Source organism: Lathamus discolor, chromosome 14 (genome assembly GCF_037157495.1).
Source record: "Lathamus discolor isolate bLatDis1 chromosome 14, bLatDis1.hap1, whole genome shotgun sequence".
NCBI lineage: Eukaryota > Metazoa > Chordata > Aves > Psittaciformes > Psittacidae > Lathamus > Lathamus discolor.
This window is the reverse complement of record NC_088897.1, coordinates 7774917-7796877: the sequence shown is the minus strand read 5'-3', so window position 1 is coordinate 7796877 and position 21961 is coordinate 7774917. Positions and strand designations below refer to the sequence as shown.

The window sequence follows — 21961 nt, the reverse complement described above, 5'->3', positions numbered from 1 at the left end:
TTAAAGCTCATGCAGTTCCAACCCCCTGCCATGGGCAGGGACACCTTCCACTAGACCAGGCTGCCCAGAACCACATCCAGCCTGGCCTTGAATGTCTCCAGGGACGGGGCATCCACCACCCCCCTCTGGCAACCTGTGCCAGGGTTTTACCATCCTCGTTGTAAAAAATTTCTTCCTCGCACCCAGCCTGAATCTCCCTATTTTAGTTTAAAGCCATCACCCCTTGTCCTCAAGCCGCACCCGCACAAGCCCATCCTCAACACCACCGCTTGATCCTCCAGGATTCATCTCTAAATCTTAGCACTCATGAGAAACTATTTTCCTGCAATTATTCTCCTGCAGAAGCTAAATCTATCTATTATGATGATGTTGTTTGTAATATCCAAAGTATCAACTACATGATGTTGCTGTTGCTGCTGACAATTATTTCCTACCATTAGTGGGAACTATATGACTATGTTATTGCCATTAATAATTCTTTGCTGTCACTGAAGCTCCTTGGTGATGCAGAGAGTGAATGCACGGGTCCCAAAGATATGTTCTGGTTTGTAACATTTCTTTTATGTGGGAAAACTAGATTATTATACGCTTGGGAGGAGGTCTCCAGAAGCATCTGCCAAGTTCCCTCATTATCTTCCTTCAAATCCCTCCTTCACAAAACCTTATTTTTCTTGATGCCTACAAAGACTCAACAGCACAGGACTGATATTATTAACCCTAACAGATAGTAGCATCACCTCATTCCCTATACCAGTTCTTCCTGTGTACTTCCATTGCAAGGTTTCTGAGGACAGAGCCATCTTGGTGTTGTACAACCGCCAACACAACCCTGGCCCATCACTCAGGACCTTGGCTGTTCACGATCCCGATGGGACTGCAGGGTTGGAGGAGGTATCGGTCGGTGCTCTGCTGGGGGGAGTGGGGCGAGTTATTGGTTGGCTGGTGCTGAGGTGTTGTATTCTTTCCTCTTGTTATTTCCTTTAGCATTATTATTATTGGTGCTAGAATTCTCCTCTCCGTCCTCCAGGAGCAGGGGGAGGGCAAGAAGGGGGGGAAGTGAGCGAACGAGGTTTGTGGTTGGGTTTAAACCACGACACCCAGTCTTCCCAGCAAGCAGGAAAAGACAGTGCCCTGCAATCTCAGCAGCAGATAAAGAGATTTCAGTCTGAATCCTCCCTGCCAGCTGCAATCTCAGTTTACTGTGGGGTGACGCATTTTGGAAGAACTTGTTTCCTTGTCCCAGGCCCTTCAGTAGTGTCTCCAGAGCACTTGACTCAATGTCAGCCTCACTGTTGCACACTGAACAATGGGTAGAGGCTGTTTAGAAAAATATTTCTTTGTGTGTGGCAATGAAAAGCTCAATAATTATAACCAATGGGTTCTCTTTTGAAGCGTGTTCTTCTCTTCACCCCATTGATATGGTAAAATTTGGAGATGCAGCACCTCATTTTGGTGTTTCAGACCCTCCAAGTACTGGGCAATGCTAAATACTGCACAAACACATCACCCGCACTTCCTCTTCACTAGCCAAATAGTTCCAGCTCTGAAATCCCACAGCTTCACTGGTGCCCATCATCCAGGTTTCTGCACTAGAGCTGCTGTGATTTCCATCAGCTGAGGAGCTGCCCTCCTGTTTCTTTTACTGGTAATTATAATTCATCAGCTTTCTATAGTGCTCATTACTGTGGTATTTGAGTGCCTATTTTTACAGGCATGAATAGCTTGCTATATACCATCTCATCTCACTGCAGACAGACAAGCAACCTCTCAGGCTCCCTCTGGAAACAAGCTCTCCACATGCTGCACCCTCCCTATTCTTCCCTCTCATCACAGCATCCACAGAATAGAATATTTTAAAACAGTATTAAAGCATGCAGCACAAATAATGAAGAATAACGAACTTTGTTTTGATCCTGATCCTTTTTGCTACAGAAGCTGGAGAAAATGGTGTGCCAGCCAGTACACCCAGCACCTCACACCATGTGCCTCCCAGCAGTATCACCACTCCCAAAGAATCACAGCCTGGTTTGGGTTGGATGAGATCTTAAAGCTCATCCAGTTCCAACCCCTGCCACAGGCAGGGACACCTTCCACTGGAGCAGGTTGCTCCAAGCGCCTGCGTCCAACCTGGCCTTGAGAACTGCCAGGGATGGGGCAGCCACAGCTTCTCTGGGCACCCTGTGCCAGCGCCTCAGCACCCTCACAGGGAAGAGCTTCTGCCTAAGAGCTCATCTCATTCTCCCCTCTGGCAGGTTAAAGCCATTCCCCTTGGCCTGTCACTACAGGCCCTTTTCCAAAGCTCCTCTCCTGCAAGAAAAGGTTTCTTGTACCCCCCCCCCCCCCCCAAGACACTGGAAGCTGCTCTAAGTTCTCCCAGAGCCTTCTCTTCTCCAGCTCTCTCAGCCTCTTTTCACGCATCCTCCAAGAGATTTTAAGGAATTCAACACCCTCCTGGTGTTCTGGAGATCTGAGACCCCAGTGTCACTAACCTTCATCACTGTTGTCATCCACAAGGATAATCTCCTTCAGGAGGTGAGCTGGCGTGTGATTAACCGCACTGTGCACTGATCGCAGGATAACAGAGAGTGCTTCGTTCACGAAGATGAAGATGATGGAGATCTGGGGCAGGTCCTTGCCATATTTCAGCTCTTTGCATCTGTAGTATTAAGGGCAGAGAGAGAGATGGGGTTATAGCAGAGCACACAGAACAGCACACATTTAATACCCAGTGCATGACGATGCTGACACCTCACAGCTTTGCACAGCCACAGTGTTAGAGCTGCCTGTGCCTAGTTGCAGTTGCCTAGGACACAACAGCACCATCAGAAAGCATCCTACAGGCTCAGAGTACCAAGGGCATGGTGCAAATCCAGAGTTCACTTAGAGACTGTGTTCACGCATCTGTGTGGTTTGTTTGTGGGGATGTAACAAAAAGCAGCCTCCAGAGGAGAGAAAATGGCTTTACCGTTTCAAGTGAAACTCCACATTCCCATTCTGTTTTAAGACTGACAGGAGCTCAGAAACGAGCCTTGTGCTTAAACAGCACTTGTGAATTTTCTTCCCATTCACTTTGGAATGAAAGAAATATGAAATGGCCCTTGGTTAAACAGCCCTAATAAATGTTTTATCTCTCTCTGCAGCTACTTCTGAATACATTCCTGCCTCTGAAGTACCCCAGCAGAGCTTTGCCTTGAACTGGTGTCTTTGTACTTCACAGCCAGGATAGGTTTAAAACAAAAACTTGTCATCAAAAACTTGTTTCAGGAGGAGCTGCTTAACTTGAGCTGGGTTTGTGGCTGCGTATCTGCTTAGACACATCAGAGTAGGATAAAAGTGGAGGGAGCTCCCAGGCCACCCACCAGCCAGCTCCATCCCTGGCAACCAACAGGTTCGTATTACATCAATACACCAAACCTCGAGGCCACTGACACCATGGAGCAGAACCAGGGAAGCTCTAAGTGGAAGAGCTCCTCCAAGTTACCCACATCTCTCCAAGGAGCACACATCACTCCCAATGAGATACAGATGTTGGTTTAATGCCACCTTTTATCCTAAGCAGAAACCTGACTTTGAGGAACTATGTGCAGGAAGCAAACAGGGTATCTTTAACTACTTCCAAGAATTTGATCAAACTCTCCAGCTTTCCCTACAATAAATCCATGACAGGAAGACGAAAACACAGCTCCTGCTCCTTCCTTGCACTCAAGTCAGACTAGACATGCAACATTAGCAGTGTTTGCAGAATTATAATGAGTGTTTATCAAGTAAATCCTGCCCAGATAAGAAAGAAAGACCAAGCACAGGAATGACATGGCAGTGGGACTTCAAGCTCATTGACTCCCCAACAGTGACTGTATTTAATTGTACTGGGTGTTTCTTAGGCAACAGCAGGCATTCAGCAGCCTCCAAAATGAGGCTTGGAAGACAAAGATGTTCACCAAAACACAGCTGGTTTTGAATCTCCTTCAGTTAAAGAACTACACTGGATAAAAATGGCGTGTTTCTTGATTTAACTATTGCCTGCCCTACAGCAAGCCAAGGTCTCCATGAAAGGGAACATTGCAACTGCTGAAAAGGATCTTCCAAAGGGAAAATCTCTCTTTAAAATGAATGAAGCATGGTGAAAGGGGAAAGTGACAAATGACCCTGAAATCCAGCCACGAAAGTCAAACTAAACTGACTCAGAGATTAAAAACCTGCTTTTGATATCTGTGGATACCTGCTAAGCTAGAGAAGGTGGTCAGAGGAGCAGGAGCATTTCCTTTTAATCACTGCACACCTCTGGGCAGCCTTCCCTTGAGGCACGCTTCGGGGGATAAAGAGCTCAGTTTGTGATCAAAGAAGTTTGGAGGAAAATCCAAACCAAGCCCTTTGAGGTTCATCTCCTGCTCATTCTCATTCGCTCTGCACCACTCTTATCACCCTTCTCCTTCCCCGGATTGCAGAGGACAGGGGAACAAAGATAGAGGGAGACGAGATAAGTCAGGGAAGGAGCAGGCATGTCAAACACCCACACTGTTCACATGCACAAAGGAAATTCTCCAAAGGCAGGAGCAGGGAGGCAAAGGCTTTGCATAAACACCGTGTGTGCGCTCTCCGGTGGCTTTGGCTGCAACCACAGAAGGGAAGGCAGCAATTTAAAGCCAAGTGAATACCAAGTTTGTCAGTGCTCCACACACACACACGCTCCCTTCAGGTGCTAGCACACAGAGCAGCTGGGTTGAGTGATGCTCTCTGTCCACAGCCACCAGACTTCATCCCTCTGGGCCCCACCGCAGCTCTTCATTACTCACAAGCTGACTTGTCAACAGATACTCATGCAGGAAAACACCCGGTGCTTCTGGGCTCTCCCGGGGCCAGGGAGGAGAGCAAGGGACAAAAATGCCTGAGCTCAAAACATAATTAGAAGGGCCAATGGAGAACTTGTTAGAAACAACAGGAATAATGAGCACGTGAGATGGGAAGTCACAGGGGTTTGGTGGTTTGGTACCCTTTCTTCTAAGCATTTGAAATAGAAAAGGGACTGAGCTGGCTCTGTGGTTCAGCCTTATCGTTCAGAGCATTTACAGGCAGAGGCACAGAGGTTTGACTGGTTTACTCCTAGAAACATTTGGAACAGCAGCTGAGGAAGGATTTGCTGTCTCACAGCCCATCAGCAGCCAAGCTGCCAGGTGCCCACTGCTCCAGCTCACAGACCTCCAGCCTGCATCCCCCCCCTGCCATACCCCAAAGCACAAAACCTTTCCAGCACTAAGGGGCTCTGTTTTCTGTATAAGGTGGGAAGGCACTGCAGGCACTGCTGCCTTCAGTGTTTCAAACACAGCCCAGAGGAACAGCCACACCAACCAGAGGTGCCAGCAGGAGCAGTGAAAAGGGTCCATCAAACCACAATTGAGACGTCTTCCCCTCTGCGCACAGGTATCACCCTCAGGTAAGAAAGCATTCAGCTGCCTGCCAGACCTGCAAAATTCAGATCCAAGGCTAAAATACTTCCAACTTCAGGATTCCAGCCTCACCAGTTACCAAAAGGACGCATTCAGGGCTGGAACTTAATTCCAGCAGAGCTGTGGTCCTCAGCTCACACCGTGGGCTGGTCTCTTCGGGAATTAGCAATTAATGAGATAAATGTGATCTTCTAGAAGGTTCTCAGGGGAGCTGGAGGCTTGGCAACACATGGGAGACAAGAAGCTCTAGGAATATACATGTTGTGCTGAGATTTTTGCAAAGCTTTTCTAGAACCCGAATGAACATCAAAGCAAAACCATTTCTCACGTAGGCTGGAAAAACTGCAGCAGCTCCTAATGTCTTCTAGGAAGAAAATCTCAGGCTTCATTTCTAATGCTCAGCTTATGCTTTATCTGGTCTGCCCACAAGCAAGTCTCAGTCCAGTAAGTGGATTTTCAAGGGAACAGGCCATATATTTCAAGAACATTTAAATGTAAATGAAATACAATGGAGAGACCAGGACAATACATTCCTGTTGGTGTCAGTGATTAGATACCCACAGGGTTCATCACCAACACCTCACCTTAAATTTAAATTCACCCACTGTCAGCTTTCTGTCATTACCAAAAGGTTTTTCTCCCCATGTACCAGGTGCTCATCTCTACATACACCCAAGGCAGAGCTCCACGACAGAGGTCAGTTCACAGAAGGGCAATTTCTCATAGAAGAAAATGCCCCATCCCTGGCAGTGTTCAAGGCCAGCTTGGACACAGAGGCTTGGAGCAAGCTGCTGTAGTGGAAGGTGTCCCTGCCCATGGAAGGGGGTTGGAACTGGGTGAGCTTTAAGGTCCTTTCCAACCCAAACCAGGCTGGGATTCTATGAAAGTTCAAGCAGGCTGCTACTGATCCCTCCCAGTCCTCTCTCTGGTACATGAGAAACACTCAACTGGTACAGCACAGACACTACTTACTGGCCAATGCCTGTAAACTAATCAGTACAGGTTACACAATTACATCTTCCCCACTGAACCCCACTCTCTCCAGTTAAACTGAGGCTGGCACTTCCTTGCAGGATTTACATAAAATATTGTGAATCAATAGCAAAAAGAAACAGACACCTTATAGTTCTGTCATTTAGATCAATGGGATATCAGAGTAAGAGGCATTTTATATCCCATTAAATCAGGCTTGACTATGTCCCGTTAAATCATGCTCACAAAACTTTCAGTTTTGAGAGGCTGGGGAAACACTCCTAATGTTTGGTGTTGGGTTTAATTTAAGGATCTTGCTGAGCTCTCATTGAGAAGTGTTGCTTGTCCTTAAGCAGGGGAAAAAGGGGCTTTACCTCACCCCTGGTCTGAGGCTCAGACGCATCTTCTGTCATTTCAGAAACAGATTGATGGACCAACCACAGACACCAGATCCAGCATAAACCTCTGCCCAGCACACCCATGGACCAAACTCCACTGCCCTCCCACAAGGGCACCAGCGAGGCAGAGGGGCGCAGGGCCACGGCATCACTGGACTGTGGATACCGTCACCTTCCTCGTGTCCGAGATATGACGAAGATCAAGATGAAGCCCAAATCTGCCATCAGAATGTTCAAGGAAAGACATGAAATAAAACATATTTACGGAGGACGTTTTTTACTGTGAATTCCGTGCTGTTACTGCTTTATGGGAGAAGCCCTTCAGGAACAAATGAAGGCTGAGAAGGGGAGATGGGTGAATTATAGCTGAGTTTATGCTGAACAGCTTGGCACACATCAGGCTGGATTAATCAAGCCAGCCAATTTCAAAACACACACAAAAATCACATTTTGCTCCTACATACACTTGCCTGCTGCAGGACTCTGCCTTTGAATCCTCTGATCATTTGTTTTATGCTCACCACAGAGCTGTAAATCTACCCTTCAGTGCAGCAAGTGAGATTAGGATGTTTATTGGCTGTCTCAGTAACAGAAAAGGGATATCCTATCATTTACTGCTTCATGATCCCTCAGCAGAAAAATAACCTGGAATCACAGCAAACACTCCTGGAGCACAGAGAGGCCACAAAATGGCAAGTAATATTTAAAAAACACTTCTTCTTGCTCAGTGACTTAACATGATCCACTCTATTAATACATCTCAACTGTCTTCTGGGGCACAAAGCTGTTTCCATCAACCACCTTGAATCACACAGTCCAGTATCAGGCAGCTGAGAGCCAAACTCTGATGGTTCCTATACCACCGCTATCCTGAGACAAGCCATGATTAGTGCGGCTTAGGAACAAACTGGAACACGGACTGTTCTGGGACAAAATAGGCACTCACTTGGCTGGCCTTTCAGCTTCTGATCAAACCATGCTTGCCCAGAGCTGACAGCGGACTTTGATGCTGATGGTGTGCCTTGACAGCCTGTACATGGTGCATCTTCTCCTATGGGCGATGGGTGCTGCCAGGTAGCACCTTTCACATACAAACAATTTAATGAAAGAGACAATAACGCATTCCTTCAAAGCCCATAACCACGAACAACAGGACCATTATCTCATACTCTGCTAAAAATGAGCAGCAGCGTTCAGACATCAGTCCAGTGAAGAGCTGGGAAGACAGACCCACGACATCTCTGCTTAGAGCTCCACAAGACCCAGGAGAATATTGCCATCTCCTTGCATTCAGTAACCAAGGAGAGACAGCAAAGCTTCCTGTATACTGTGCACAGTACGAAAGGGCACCAGCATGCTGAAAATCCCCAAAACACGAAGTTCCACCCTATAGAACAGCACCAGCCAAAACCCATTCCTACTCATTTTGAACATCAGTGCAGAGCAACTGTTGTTATGAGAAAGCAGCGTATCTTATTTGGAGACTTCAGTGTGGTGTAGGCTTTAAGTTTCCCACTTCCACCAGTGCAGGAATGGTCACTACTTGACAGCTGAAGAGGTCATGAAGAATAAGACACACAACTGCCCAAAAGTGAATTACTGGCAGACCAGGAACATAGAAATCTACTGTAAAACCCTGGCATGACTTGGAGTAAGATTTTCCCACTATCTCCCTGCTGATGTTCAGCCCTTCCTGGGCTCCCCATTGCTTTGTGTCCTTCATCGAGCACCAAGCTGCTAAGATTCCCCACCCCTCTAACCCAATACACAAAGGACACTGTACATAGTGTCCATGTCATAAGCAGGAGGGCCAAGCTCTAACCTGCCTTGGATGGTTGTCAAGCACAAAAATACACACAGGAGAAAAGGTTAACAAAATAACAGGAGCCTGTTTTTTGTAGCCATTGGAGCAACTTCACTGGTCTGACTAACATCTGACACCGGTAAGGACTGGGCAGCATCATATGAGGTAATTTTTGGAAGCAGACAGCACTGTGTTATGCTCCGAAGCTAGGGAATACAGCGATAGCCCTGTGTGGGTACTGGACCCACTGCTTCTGCTGCCACACAGCAGAGGGTCCCAGGAGCAGAAGCCCTCTATGCTAGCCCTGACAGGTGCTCAGGCTGATTGATGACCGGTGTATCTACTAAATAGCTCCATCATCATTAGCTCTGATGCCATGCCATTACTCATCTTCGAAGAGATGCCCTTCAGGGCTGTTCAAGATGCAATCCTCCCACACTGCATGAAGGTGACATCCCTTCCATATGTCCTTTTGAAATGCCAAAACCGGAGCTGCCATGGAGAAGGCTGAGTACCCACGGAATGCCCAGATCTTTAAGGCCTTTATATTGCTCTCACATCCTCTGAAGCTACCGCCATAGCTACTGATGGGGGTCCTACTGGAACCTCTCCAGCTTCCTTTTGTGATCAGCCATAATAAACAGCCATGAATCAGGGCATAAAAATCTGTGCCAGTTGTGCAGTGGTACAAAATGGACAGGGGAACCCACATCTTATGTGCCTGTGGAAAACAACACGGTAGAGAAAGAATGTGGTGGTTCTGAGTATGAAAACCACAATTCTTCATAAAAGAAGATCCTGTTGATGGGGTTTAAAATATTTCCTCTTCTGATAATGGCTTTTAAAATATTTCCTCCACACATTAGAGTGGGTATATTCCCCCAGCCCCCTATTTTTTATTCTTAATTCTAACACTCAGTAGTCCCCCCATCTGGCTCCTGACATATCATTATTAATCATTTCTTTGCTGACCATCACACAAATCCAGCTAACGTGCTTATCAGGAGCTTATCCCTTCCTGACATTTCATTCTTGCATTAGGCTTGAGGGTTTGAATACTTAAATAGGCAAATATTCTTTTGATTAGTAGAATAAATGATTCTTGTTACTCACTGTCCTTAAAAACACTGTTAGCGTCATGAAAGTGCTCAGCTATGTTAGCACAGCTCTTACAGGATTTTGTAGATTTTCCTATAAAATGTGGTTCAGGAGCAAAGAGATTCAACTTAATAAGCTCATACATTTTAAATGCCTTTCCTACAGTGATATATGGAACTGCAGCATCAAAGCTAGGGGTGCACAATAGACAACTGGGTTAGATTTTCTGCACATTACATGGAATTCTCCCCAAAGTTACTATGTTAGAGACCACTGTTTACCAAGCTCTGACAAAAGGCAGGCTGGAGAAAACATTCTTCCCTGTGAGGGTGCTGAGGCGCTGGCACAGGGTGCCCAGAGAAGCTGTGGCTGCCCGATCCCTGGCAGTGCTCAAGGACAGGTTGGACACGGGTTGGAGCAAGCTGCTCTAGGGGAAGGTGTCCCTGCCCGCAGCACGGGGTTGGAACTGGATGAGCTTTAAGGTCCCTTCCAACACAAACCAGTCTGGGATTCTATGGCTATATGAAACATTATCTTGCAACTAAAAGGATTATTAATACATATCTCAGCGCCTAGGAAGCTCTGGCCCTTCCATTCCAAAACCTGCACTTTCAGAGCATTCTCCAAACGCGATGCACCAAACATTTTACCCCATTATAGAGACAGAGCTTCAGGACTCTTTTGGTGGAGTAGGGTCCCAAGAGCAGGTTAACACAGCATATGGTTTATAACCCCACCGCCATCACCAGATATGTGCTTTCCAGGATAGAGCAAGTAATGACATCCACTGTATCTGCTTCTTGCCTAGAGCCCCCCCAGCTCTGCCTCCTCCTCAGGAGTCACACAATGACAAATACACCATGACAAGCTAGGGCTAGACAGAGACAGTGTGTCTGCCCTGCGTGACCACGTAGCAATATCAGAGCCATATCTAGACATCATGAACATCCACAGCAAAGCTGGGGACTCAGTTTGTCAAGAGTCTTCAGGAAAAGGAATCTGCATTGATGCTAAGGCATCAATGATTTAAGCACCACATGTTGTTGCTCAAACTTAACATTATCATTGCTCCAAATGAAGGAATACAGGAATTAAGTGCTCAACCTGAAGATGACAGGTCAGCAGGGCTCAGGAACAAACCCCCAGGTCCTGCTGCAGTTGGCCCTTCTGTCATACAGGCAAATCACATCAGACAGGGAGAAGATACAGAAGCATTCTTTTTTGCCTGTTTGTTTTAAAACAGCCCCCTCCAAACAGACCTGAATGCTGAATGACATCAAAATAGGCATAGACAGAAGGAACAGGCTTTGAAAATGGCTGGCTGTAGCACTTCACAGAGCCAGGCATCATCACACTAAAGCAAGAAGTACCCTGACCTCCTCCTGCTGTTGCTGTCAGGCAGAGGAACACTCACTGCTCCAAAGGGGCAACCAAATCCTCAACAATTACAAGTGTGGAAGTGCTGGGAGATCACGGGATGAAAGGCAGTAACGTAAAACTGTAAATTAACAAGGTATGTTTTGACATCTTCTATTAGAAGTGTCTCCTGCTCATCTAGCGATCATGTAGACACAACACTTGATGTGGTTAATTAAGAGACATCTAAGTCTAAGGCAGAAGTCAAGGCTCCCTTCAAGGTCAATGAAGAGATGCTGACACTGCCAAAAGACAACTTATTCCACCACTCTGAAGTGTAACGTATTTGCTCTCTGGTATAACAGACTGATGCAGCTCGGTTTTGGGTAGGCAGAAATGCCTTTTTTCAGGCAGACCTAGAATGAACATTCAGACAGGCGCATCCAGCAAAGTGAGACCATAACATCCCTTCAGAGCCCCTCAGCCAGTGACTTTCAGGTGGCAGTAACACCAGCAAGCTCTACCAACGAGTTCATAGCTCTTCTCTGGTAGGTTGATTAAAGCTGCCACTGCTGTAAGCCTTACCTGCAAAATTTAAAGTGAAATCCTTGGTCCATAACCGTACCTCAGGAGTGTCTTAACTGGAATAGATCTCATAGGAACTCAGGATTTTGACATCCCCAGTACATACTTAGGGCAATGAATGAGAAAAGTGGCCAGCACTTGCGCTGCCTGGAACTCGGGGTGGAACAATGCCACTGCTGAAACAGCTAGTATAAAAATGATTAACTTAAAGGCACAATGGATTTTTAGAGATAGCTCCCCTTGCCTGTAATAACAGCCCCACTCTGCTGACGGGTTTATGAACTGGGAAGATGAAGAGGTTTATAAACATCTTCCGTTATGTACAAAAATCACTGTGTAAGTAAGTTTACTTAACCTCTGTCAGAATTAGATCAGCCCCAGCAGACGGGTGTCACCCAACCCTGACTGGCAAATCCCTGCAGGGTGCAAGTCACACAAGGAGCTCTGCAAGCCCAGAGCTGGCACCAGCCCAGCCCAGCCACGCTGCACAGGCTTCTCACCAAGGCTATGATAACACACAAGTCACTGGTATGAGATATCTACTGCTTCATTTGGGGGGGGGGGGGGAGGAGAACCAAGTCACAAGCAATATCGAATAGTCAAAAAACAGAAGATGGGGCTGATATTGATTTGCACTTCTACTTATATTCCAATTTCAGGTACCAGGTAACTGAACACAATTAACCAGGATGACTGACAGGACAAGGAGGAACGGCTTCAAGCTGACAGAGGGGAGACTGAGATGAGCTCTTAGGCAGAAGCTCTTCCCTGTGAGGGTGATGAGGCGCTGGCACAGGGTGCCCAGAGAAGCTGTGGCTGCCCCATCCCTGGCAGTGTTCAAGGCCAGGTTGGACACAGGGGCTTGGAGCACCCTGCTTCAGTGGAAGGTGTCCCTGCCCCCAAAAAGGAGAGACATATACAGCAACTTCAAGGTGGACAGACTGCCATGTGAGATGCATTTTTAAGCAGCACCAGCCACAGAATCACAGACTGATTGTGTCAGAAAGGACCTTAAAGCTCATCCAGCTCCAACCCCCTTCCACTAGACCAGTTTGCTCCAAGCCCCATCCAACCTGGCCATGATACACTTGACACGAGTACACACAAGATGCAAAGAGCAGACTTGTATGGAAACCCATACAGTGACACACGGTCCTTCCCAATACAAAGTTGTCATTCACCTACACACACCAGAGGTTTGGGTGTACACCTGAAAACCACAGTGTGAAAACTCAGGAGTCTTCTGCCCTCTCCTCCTCACCTTATGAATCACACCTGACTTCTACTCACTTGCACAAGACCCAACACAAAGCCTAACACAAAACCTTCTCCCACTGCACAGCCAAACTTAACACATTAATACACATCCAAGATTTGGCTTTTCTTTCCTGCCTGCAGACAGCAGCTATTCACAGATCCCCTCCTGGCCCGGCACACGCTCTGCTTTGCCACAGAAAACCAATACATACTTTCTTTGATGCAGCTGAAAGCCTGGGAGATAAATTCTTATGTACCAATGGTGCACTGATTGGATTGAATGATTTACCGGTGATTGGGCTGCAAAGCACCATGGCTGAAATGCAGTATGTTATAAATCCTGTTGCAATCTTCTGCTGTCTAAACACACACATAGCCTGTGTGAATGCACACAGGCAGGCTCAAGCTTGCTCAAGTTCCCTTTATCCCATCATACACACGGCTTCTCAGCTATTGCTTATGTATCTGCACTGCTTTCTGTCTTCCCATCCTGAACCAGTGACAAGCACAAACTGAAGCTACTAATACCAAACACGCTTCATTCATGTCCTTCTTGCAAAGAGAAAGCTTTACCAGGAAATGAATTGATCTTCATTTGGCTTTTGTAAAGATTACGATCAAGCTTAAAAGAAAGCAAGTGTTCAGACTGCTATTCATATTGCCGCTTCCTAATCATGCTCCATTCATTAATGTTTATTTTAGTCTGTATTTTGCTGATTCAGTTGCACATGCCCTCTTGCAAAAAGGACTATCAATATTAAATCAATTGTGTCTACCCTATGAAGCACAGAGAAAACCAAACCCTTTTCTATTACCCACGCAGCTTAAAAGACATAATGGTGCCTGGTACAGTTCAGCATTTACAGATCCAGAACACAAGAGTCTCATAAACTATTTCTAATCATTAAAGCTCTAAAACTCCCCTCATCTCCCGAGGATTTTAAAGCACCTACCTTATTTCCAGTAACTATTTCTCAGAAATGTTATGCTTTATATTTTAGAATTAGGGCATCAAAAATACTCACTATAATTTAAATATAAAGGGATATACAGGCATGTCTAAACGCACCTTACTTATTCAGCAACTTCTAACAAGAAATTACTTCCAAAGTTGTAAAAACAGAAAGTGCAGAACACAATTAGTTTTTGAGAGAGGCTCTTGTAATAAAGTTATTAGGTTCAGACACATCTAAGGGACATAAAAGCCAGAGCAATTACGAGTGTCACATCCACTTACCCATCTCTCCCCATGCACACAAGCTATTTCACACACAGGAAGAAAGAGATTGAGATCTCCTCGGTCTGGGATTTATTGAACAGCCACAATCTGGGGACAGCAGAGAGGAGAAGAGGAGAAAAACTCCATAATGGACTTGGAAACTATTTCAAAGCATTCATCAGTTGTGGTTGACTGTCCTTTGAAAGAAGCCATCATCTGCAGGACGTGCTCATCCCCAGCAGGCCCCCATCCTCCTGCCCTTACCAGCACGTGTTCAGACCCTAAGGCAATGCACCCAACTGCCTTGGATGCTGGAAAACTAAATACATGACTTCAGAACCAACGCTGGTGAGACATCCGTATCAGACTCACACCTCTGCCTGGTTTGTCTGTGAATACACGACCTATTTAAAAGCTCCCGTGGCAACAGAGCAGCTCTCTGCAATACGTGCCAGCAGATGGGTAGCACAAACACACAAGCTTTGACTTCTTTAGAAGCCAACTTCCAAAGAAGTGTATCCAAAGCTTAATTTAGTTCATTTATTTTCACAAGTACAGTTTAGTCAGAAGTACTTATGATAATGCAGGTATTTTTCAGCACCAGAGTTCAGAGGAGCACAAAAGCAAGTTGTTAAATTATACTAATCCTACCCTCTGCCAAAGCATGCATTTAACACTTATCTTTACAGTAGTAAATATTTTAAAGCACATTTCATAGATAGAAGTCTTCCCTGAAGCATCATGTTCCGAACTTGTGAGAATAGGGGGTAATTTTCTAGCTAGAAAGGAAAATTTGACAATCATGACAAAAATTAGGTACCATGTATATAAATCCATGGTCGCAGCGTTTCAAGATTACGCTACGCAGCATAACGACAGCAAGAAAATCTCCTAACAGCTACTAAACAAACCCTAGAGTTACTTTCCCAAAAGCACTTCCTCACCAACCAAGTTTAAAGAAGATATTGAGACTTCTGAGCACCGAAGGCTTTTGACACAAACCCAGCACAGAGCAGTCAAAGTGCACTTCAACCCCCTCTACTTCAAACGGAAATAAAGCAAAAAGCAAGCTCTCCTGTGTCCCCCAGATTAGAAACAAAAAATAAATCCCTAAACCTTCCAGTAGGGAACTGCACACTTAGAATTTTGGGGTGATTTCTCATAGCACACAGTGGAGTCAACCCTGCCTGCACAGGCACGGCACCGCTCTGAGCCACAGAGCTGGCTCCCGCCTGAGAGGTCACAGTAGCAGGCACAGAAAATAATAAGCCATTCGCGAACACAGCTGGAAAAGTTTATGTTAAGAGACATTATTAGCCTAGTTTTCAAGAAGAAGAATTACTGGGAGTCCAGTAACAATCTTAGAATCACAGACCGGTTTGGGCTGGAAGCAACCTTAAAGCTCTTTCAGTTCCAACCCCTGCCACAGGCAGGGACACCTTCCACTACAGCAGCTTGCTCCAAGCGCCTGTGTCCAACCTGGCCTTGAACACTGCCAGGGATGGGGCAGCCACAGCTTCTCTGGGCACCTTGTGCCAGCGCCTCAGCACCCTCACCAGGAAGAATTACTGGTAGGCACAGAGGAATAAAGATCAAACCCAGTACTTATTCGCTAGCATACTGGTTTGTATTGCTACTAGAAAAGCAATGCAGCAATAAGGCAGCATTTTCCTCTCATGCAAATCATTCAAAAGCCACCAAAAGTTGCAGTACCATCAGTGGAGGAAGAAAAACCAAGTTGTTTCAGGTCTAAAGCTGCGTTTGCAACTATCTTCCTAGCCCCATGATCTTCAGAGCAGAGTGGGAACAGATGAGCACAGCCTCAAGCATTCCTTTGGGGAGCACCAGAATCATGATCAGCCTCGTAGATGTTAGGCAGATAGGACAGACAGGATGGCATGAACAGAGAGAAGGCATCCAGCAACCTGTCCTGAATTGCAAAACTGATCTTGTCTCGGTGAGCCATGTCCAAGGTACGTTTCCTTTATGCCAGAGCTTTGACACTGATACTCACTGCCCGATTTCTTCACTTGCTCTTCCAGAAATCTATCAGGTGGCATCTTTCCAAGTACTGGAAAATACTGCTTTCCTTTTTTATGGCTGAAGCCATAAAAAGCCAAGGGCAAGAGTGCTTCTCAGACAATGGATCAGACGCACAACTATCAACTAGGAGAGGAGATACACAACTAGTTCTCACTTCTTCCTAAATAAAAGGATCTTTCAATACACTCCCACATCCTATTCAAAGCAGAATTTCTCATGTGGAAGTCATGGGGTTTTTCCTTCTTACACTGTCTTTATTCCTTAATGTTTCTTCCTTCAGTTATTTGATGAAGAGAACCCACTACAGCTTGCTTCTCTTTTCCTTACTATCATTTATATGTGGGAATGCAAAAAGAAACAAAATCAAAACCTCTTTGAAAAATATAACCTATTGTACATGCAAGAGAGCTCTTCTGACCTCCTTTGTTTGCAATAAATAGCAATGACTACAAACAAACAGTCATGAAACTCTATTCCCCAGCAAATATCACCAGCATAATTCAAGTAGTTGGTTTTTGTCCTTCTCCTTAAACTCATTTCATCAAGTTGGCTGAATGAAACAGGCAGGATGTGACTAGAGTAACTGCCATAACACCACAAATGGGTGACTCCAGGAATGTTCCAGATACCAAAAACTTGAGGACATCAGCAATAAAGAGCTCTCTCTCTTGCTGCAATAGTATTTGCAGATCTCTACCAGAAAGAATATGCTCATGTGGGTAGGGGGGAAAAGGAACAAGCATCTTGCTTCCAGCAAAGCCTCAAGGAAGTTGTATGCCTTCTATTTTGGGGAAGAAACAAGATGCTAAGACAAATATGATGCCAGATGTATGAGGCAGCACACAGGGCAATGTCCTGCCCAGGTCATGATACATGCTGAGGAAGCATCTCATTTCAGTACCTTGGTACATGAGAAAACTGAGACAAAGGCACGTGCAAAGCCTGGTCTTTTTAGTTATTTCCACAGTGGAGGAGATACACTCCTTTTCACATAAAAATAAGTATAATAACACATGAAACTTTCCTGAGCCCCATGAGAGCAAACCACAGAGCATAGACAGACAAAACACTGCCAATCTTGAAGCCCCTGTGGGCAGATACCTAGTGTCCAGAACAGGATGAGAACATCTTGGGCCCAGCACAGCAGAGATGTGGTATGCTCTCATAGGCAGGGCAATGAATCGCAGGTCTTCAAGGCCCATCTTCCTGGGCAGTCCTGATTTACCTAAGTCACACCCATATTCATGCCTCCAAAGACCTATTCAGTTTTGATTATAAAACCAAAACTCAATTCTTTGTCCCTGTAATATTCCATAACCTGAGTGGAGGCTGAGACCCAAAGGTAGCCCCGTGGCAGAGAGAAGGCTCTACAGGGGTGGGCCAAGACCCCAAAGGGAGCAGTGCCTTTTGCTACAGCGTGCTCCCTCCACCCCAGCATATGCTCTATCACCCAATATGTGCATGCTGAGAGCCCCCAAAGGGCACACACAGACCACTTTACATAAAATCAAATCAGGAACTGATTTAGTTCCTTTAAGATGTCAAAGAAGAACCCAAAGTCTTTTAAACTGCCTTTCCCACTATAACCCAAAGAAAGACTCTCAACTTGCTGCTACACAGACGTCTTTGGCAACAAAACCAGATGGTGCTAAAGGCCAATTGCTCCCAGGCTCCCAAGGCAGGCAGCTACAGAAGTAACTGGGTGATTCAGCCACTTGAGACACTCCAGAGTAATGACGGATTCAACTCCAAAACACACCACTGGGAAACACTCACATCAAGTCAGTGGTATGTAACCGTTTCATCTTTAGCAACAGCTACAGGTGATGCCCCCTCTGCTCTGCTCTTGTGAGACCCCACTTGGAGCACTGTGTGCAGTTCTGGTGTCCTCGGCATAAGGAGGACATGGAGCTGTTGGAGCAAGTCCAGAGGAGGCCACGAGGGTGATGATCAGGGGCTGGAGCACCTCCTGCATGAAGACAGGCTGAGAAAGTTGGGGCTGTTCAGCCTGCAGAAGAGAAGCTGCCTGCAGAAGAGAAGCTGCCTGGAGACCTCAGAGCAGCTTCCAGTGTCTGAAGGGAGCTACAAGAATGCTGGATAGAGACCTTCATCAGGGACTGTAGCGATAGGACAAGGGGTGATGGGTTCAGACTTCCATAGAGGAAGTTCAGGTTAGATATGAGCAAGAAGTTTTTTACTCTGAAGGTGGTGAAGAGTTGAAAAAGGCTGCCCAAAGAAATGGTAAATGCTCCATCCCTGGCAGTGTTCAAGGCCAGGTTGGACAGAGCCTTGGGCAACATGGTCCAGCGTGAGGTGTCCCTGCGCATGTCAGGGGGTTAGGAACCAGATGATCTTAACGTCCTTCCCAACCCAACCCAGCCTGTGATTCTATGATGAAGCTCCACCCAGGACATTGCTCTAAGGCCACGCCAGTACACACAAACCCTTTACCAGAGGCATGCTGTAAAAACACAGAAGCAGATCCCAGTACACACCAGCTTGGTTTGTCCATGCTTTGCCCAACCCATGTGCAGAACCCACCAGCCTCCTGGATGGGAAACCCTCAAAACTTCTGATAACTGAGCTGTGGAATTTGCTTAAACTGTTCTTCCTCTTCACTTTAATATCTTGAGCATATTCCTGCATGAGAACAGTTGTTGAGATTCCAGCAGCAGGAATATGTCATCTTTACCCAATGATTCAACAGTCCTAACAATTGTGGGTATTATTTTTTCTTAAATCTGCTCCTTAATCCCATAATGTCATAAAATACCATTGAATCGGAGCTTAGTAGGATTCCAGAGGAACAGACTTTTAAAGAGATAATGAGAACTCCACGTTTATATTAGATAGGATTGGAAACAGAGAACAGAGACGTCAGAACATACCAGATGGCAGATTATTTCATAGCTTTCCTTAATATGATTTCTTCAACCTGAAGCATCTGGTTCCACTATCAGAGATTATTAGATATTGGATAAGTTGGACCTGCAGACTGATATAACACAGCAATTTTGATTTTCCCTCTAACCATAGGAGAGATTCCCATTAAACCACACATCGCAGAATGAAACAGAAGTGCATAAAATCTAGTACCAAAGAGGGGAATATTAGGAGCCCCTAGGATCCCATGTACATATGCTTCACTTTCTATAAGGAAAACAACATGCCTTAAACCCTCCATCCTTCATAAGGAAGCAGGAAATGCTATGAATTGATCAATGAAACTCACAGATCAGCCTCGTCCTTCACAGTTTTTGCAGGAAATAGAAGGAAACTCTCTCCAGCTTATTTCTGGAGATGTGTGTACAAGTCCTGCAGTCTGAGGCAGCACCGTGGGCACTTCCAATCTAGAAGCAGGAACTGTTTTCCAAAACACACAGGAATCTCAAGTTGAAAAACCTCATCAAGCAGGACAGAAGTGCATTGCCTACCTCATTATGCCACTGTTTCACAGCAAGACTTGAAATAAGGTCCTTTGCACCAAAGTACTACTCCTGCCTTATGTTAGCCAAGGAGTAGCTTTCTTGGTCACCCAAATGTAATACTGTTACCCGATTCACTCTAAAAGCACATTGTGATGCACACCCAACACAACCTTCCCTATTCCACAGAAGGCCAGGATCAGAAACTTCTACATTGATAAGTTCAAGACTAAGGTTTTAGAGACACAGGTCTATGTAATCAGAACCACACACACACTATTTCATGTATCCATACCATCAGCAGCACATTTGGGGAAACAGTTCAGTGTGAAGGCCAGTACCGCTCAAGTGGTAAACAGCAAAGCAGTCTTTCTATCTTCCAGCCTAAGTGAGCAGCCTCAGCTTTCAAGAAAAGAAAATGTCTCAAATAAACTGCATTTTATAATCAAAACAAAGGTGATCATACACACTACTAAGGAGTCATAGAATCTCAGCCTGGTTTGGGTTGGAAGGGACCTTACAGCTCATCCACTTCCAACCTCCTGCCATGGGCAGGGACATCTTCCACTAGGGCTGGGTGCTCCAAGCCTTGTCCAACCTGGCAAAAGAAACACTACATTCCCCAAATCCAGACAAGCAAGATACCCTGTCCCCAGCTCTGGCACTGGGAAAGACCTTACTTTCTCCTAAGCACCATCCCTATACTCAACACCTCCTCAACCATTTTGTCCAGGGAAACTAACTTCTATCCTTTCTGCTGCCTCTGGCTATGCACTCAAAAGGCCATCAGCTGGGACTCGTGATGCCTCCTTATTGCCAACATCTGCCTGCAAACATCAAGTCAGAGAAGTCTAAATACAAAAGATTACAAACATGCCAAATTTCCCTTAAACTCTCCTTAATCCCCTTCACCTTGGCCACAAAGGGGACTTCTCCAGAGTAGAAAAGGCTCAGGAGACACCTTATAACAGTCTTCCAATACCTAAAGGGGCTTACAAGAAGTCTGAAGAGGGGCTTTTTACAAAGGCATGTCATGACAAAACAAGGGGGAGCAGCTGAACAGCCTTTGGTTGAATCAGACAGGCTGCCTACTACATTTAAAAGTAGTAGCTGCTTTGTAATACTTAACAGCTGGAGGGTTTTCAACAGTTTTTTCCCCACTAATGCTGCAACTTCGAAACTAGGCTAATTCCCTTTGACTAGAATCTATTTTAATCAGAGACCAGGATACTTGACTTAAATGTTTTTTATTAAACCCTTCATAAAATCAGCCATAGAATGGCATGCACAAAATAGCAAACGGATCTTCCAAGTCACAAGTAGGAGAAGCTGAAACTTTTCTAATCCTCCAGCAAACTCAAGCTATTTCATAACCAGACCAAGTGCTCTCTTACAATACCATGACAATTGATCCCTAGAAAAAAAGCAATAACTGAAATACGGCTCCTGAAGTTCTCATATAGATATAAAGCATTAAGTTATGCAGCTGCAGTCAGTACCCACAAATTCCCTCCACATTATCAGCCCAGCTCCAAAATGATTCGTTTTTAATCAGTTGCTGTGTCTGGCTCTGGCCTCTCCACCACCCTCCCATGAAATGACGGATGGTGGCACTGAGCAAAAACACAAGGCAAGCCTCAAAATGTCAGAATTAATCCTTTTCTTCCCCCCCCCCCCCCCCCCCCCGCCCCGGAAAAAAACACTACTTTTCAAATTAATTCTCACAAAGCAGTGCTGGCTTTGCTCGAAGTCAGAGTTCTGGATAAGAAATGAAAATAAGAAGCTCAGGCTCAGGTAATAGCCGAGAAAGTCTCACTTCAAGGATTTGTCATTGTAGTGGGATTTGCATATCATAATGCCAAAGGTGCAATTTGTACCTGCAATTCATTCTGTCCACACAAACCATACCAGCAAAACTGGAGGCCAGGCCTCTATTCCTTAGAAAACTCATCCAAGTATTTCTGTTGTCGGTGGTTGACAGGCTTGGAAACTCCGAGTGCCTGCTTGAAATTCATGCAGCTTGCAGAAGAGTGAAGGAACAAAAGCTCCCCGTGCTCTCACATCCGTAACAATCTGCCACTGCATTGGAGACATGGAGCTGCATTCCTGCATGATTTGCAATGGTTTGCAGAAGCCAAGCAATGGCTTTGTCACCGCCCCAACGACAGAGGCATTGGACACGTAGTATCTCTTTGAATCTAAATCTCTCTCAGCTCATTTCTTTATCAGGGGTTTCACTCTAGACAAACTGACACCTTCCTATTCTAAGGAACACTCTGCCAGCCATATCTAAAATTAACTTTCATAAAGATAAACTTACAGCATGTCTATCTCACACTTAACAAAATGATCTGGCATTT

At 45.5% G+C, this 21961-nt stretch overlaps 1 protein-coding gene across 2 annotated transcripts in view; it reads right to left on the bottom strand.

Moving 5' to 3' along the window:
- Positions 1–21961, bottom strand: part of GALNT17 (polypeptide N-acetylgalactosaminyltransferase 17) — a 187282-nt gene that overhangs the window by 118283 nt on the left and 47038 nt on the right. For both annotated transcript variants that reach the window (XR_010615970.1, XM_065694808.1), the window contains exon 3: positions 2490–2656. Coding sequence is in view for 1 of the 2 variants with exons in the window: in XM_065694808.1 (XP_065550880.1) it covers positions 2490–2656 (167 nt within the window). In the remaining variant the exon portion in view is untranslated. The remainder of the gene's footprint in view (positions 1–2489; positions 2657–21961) is intronic.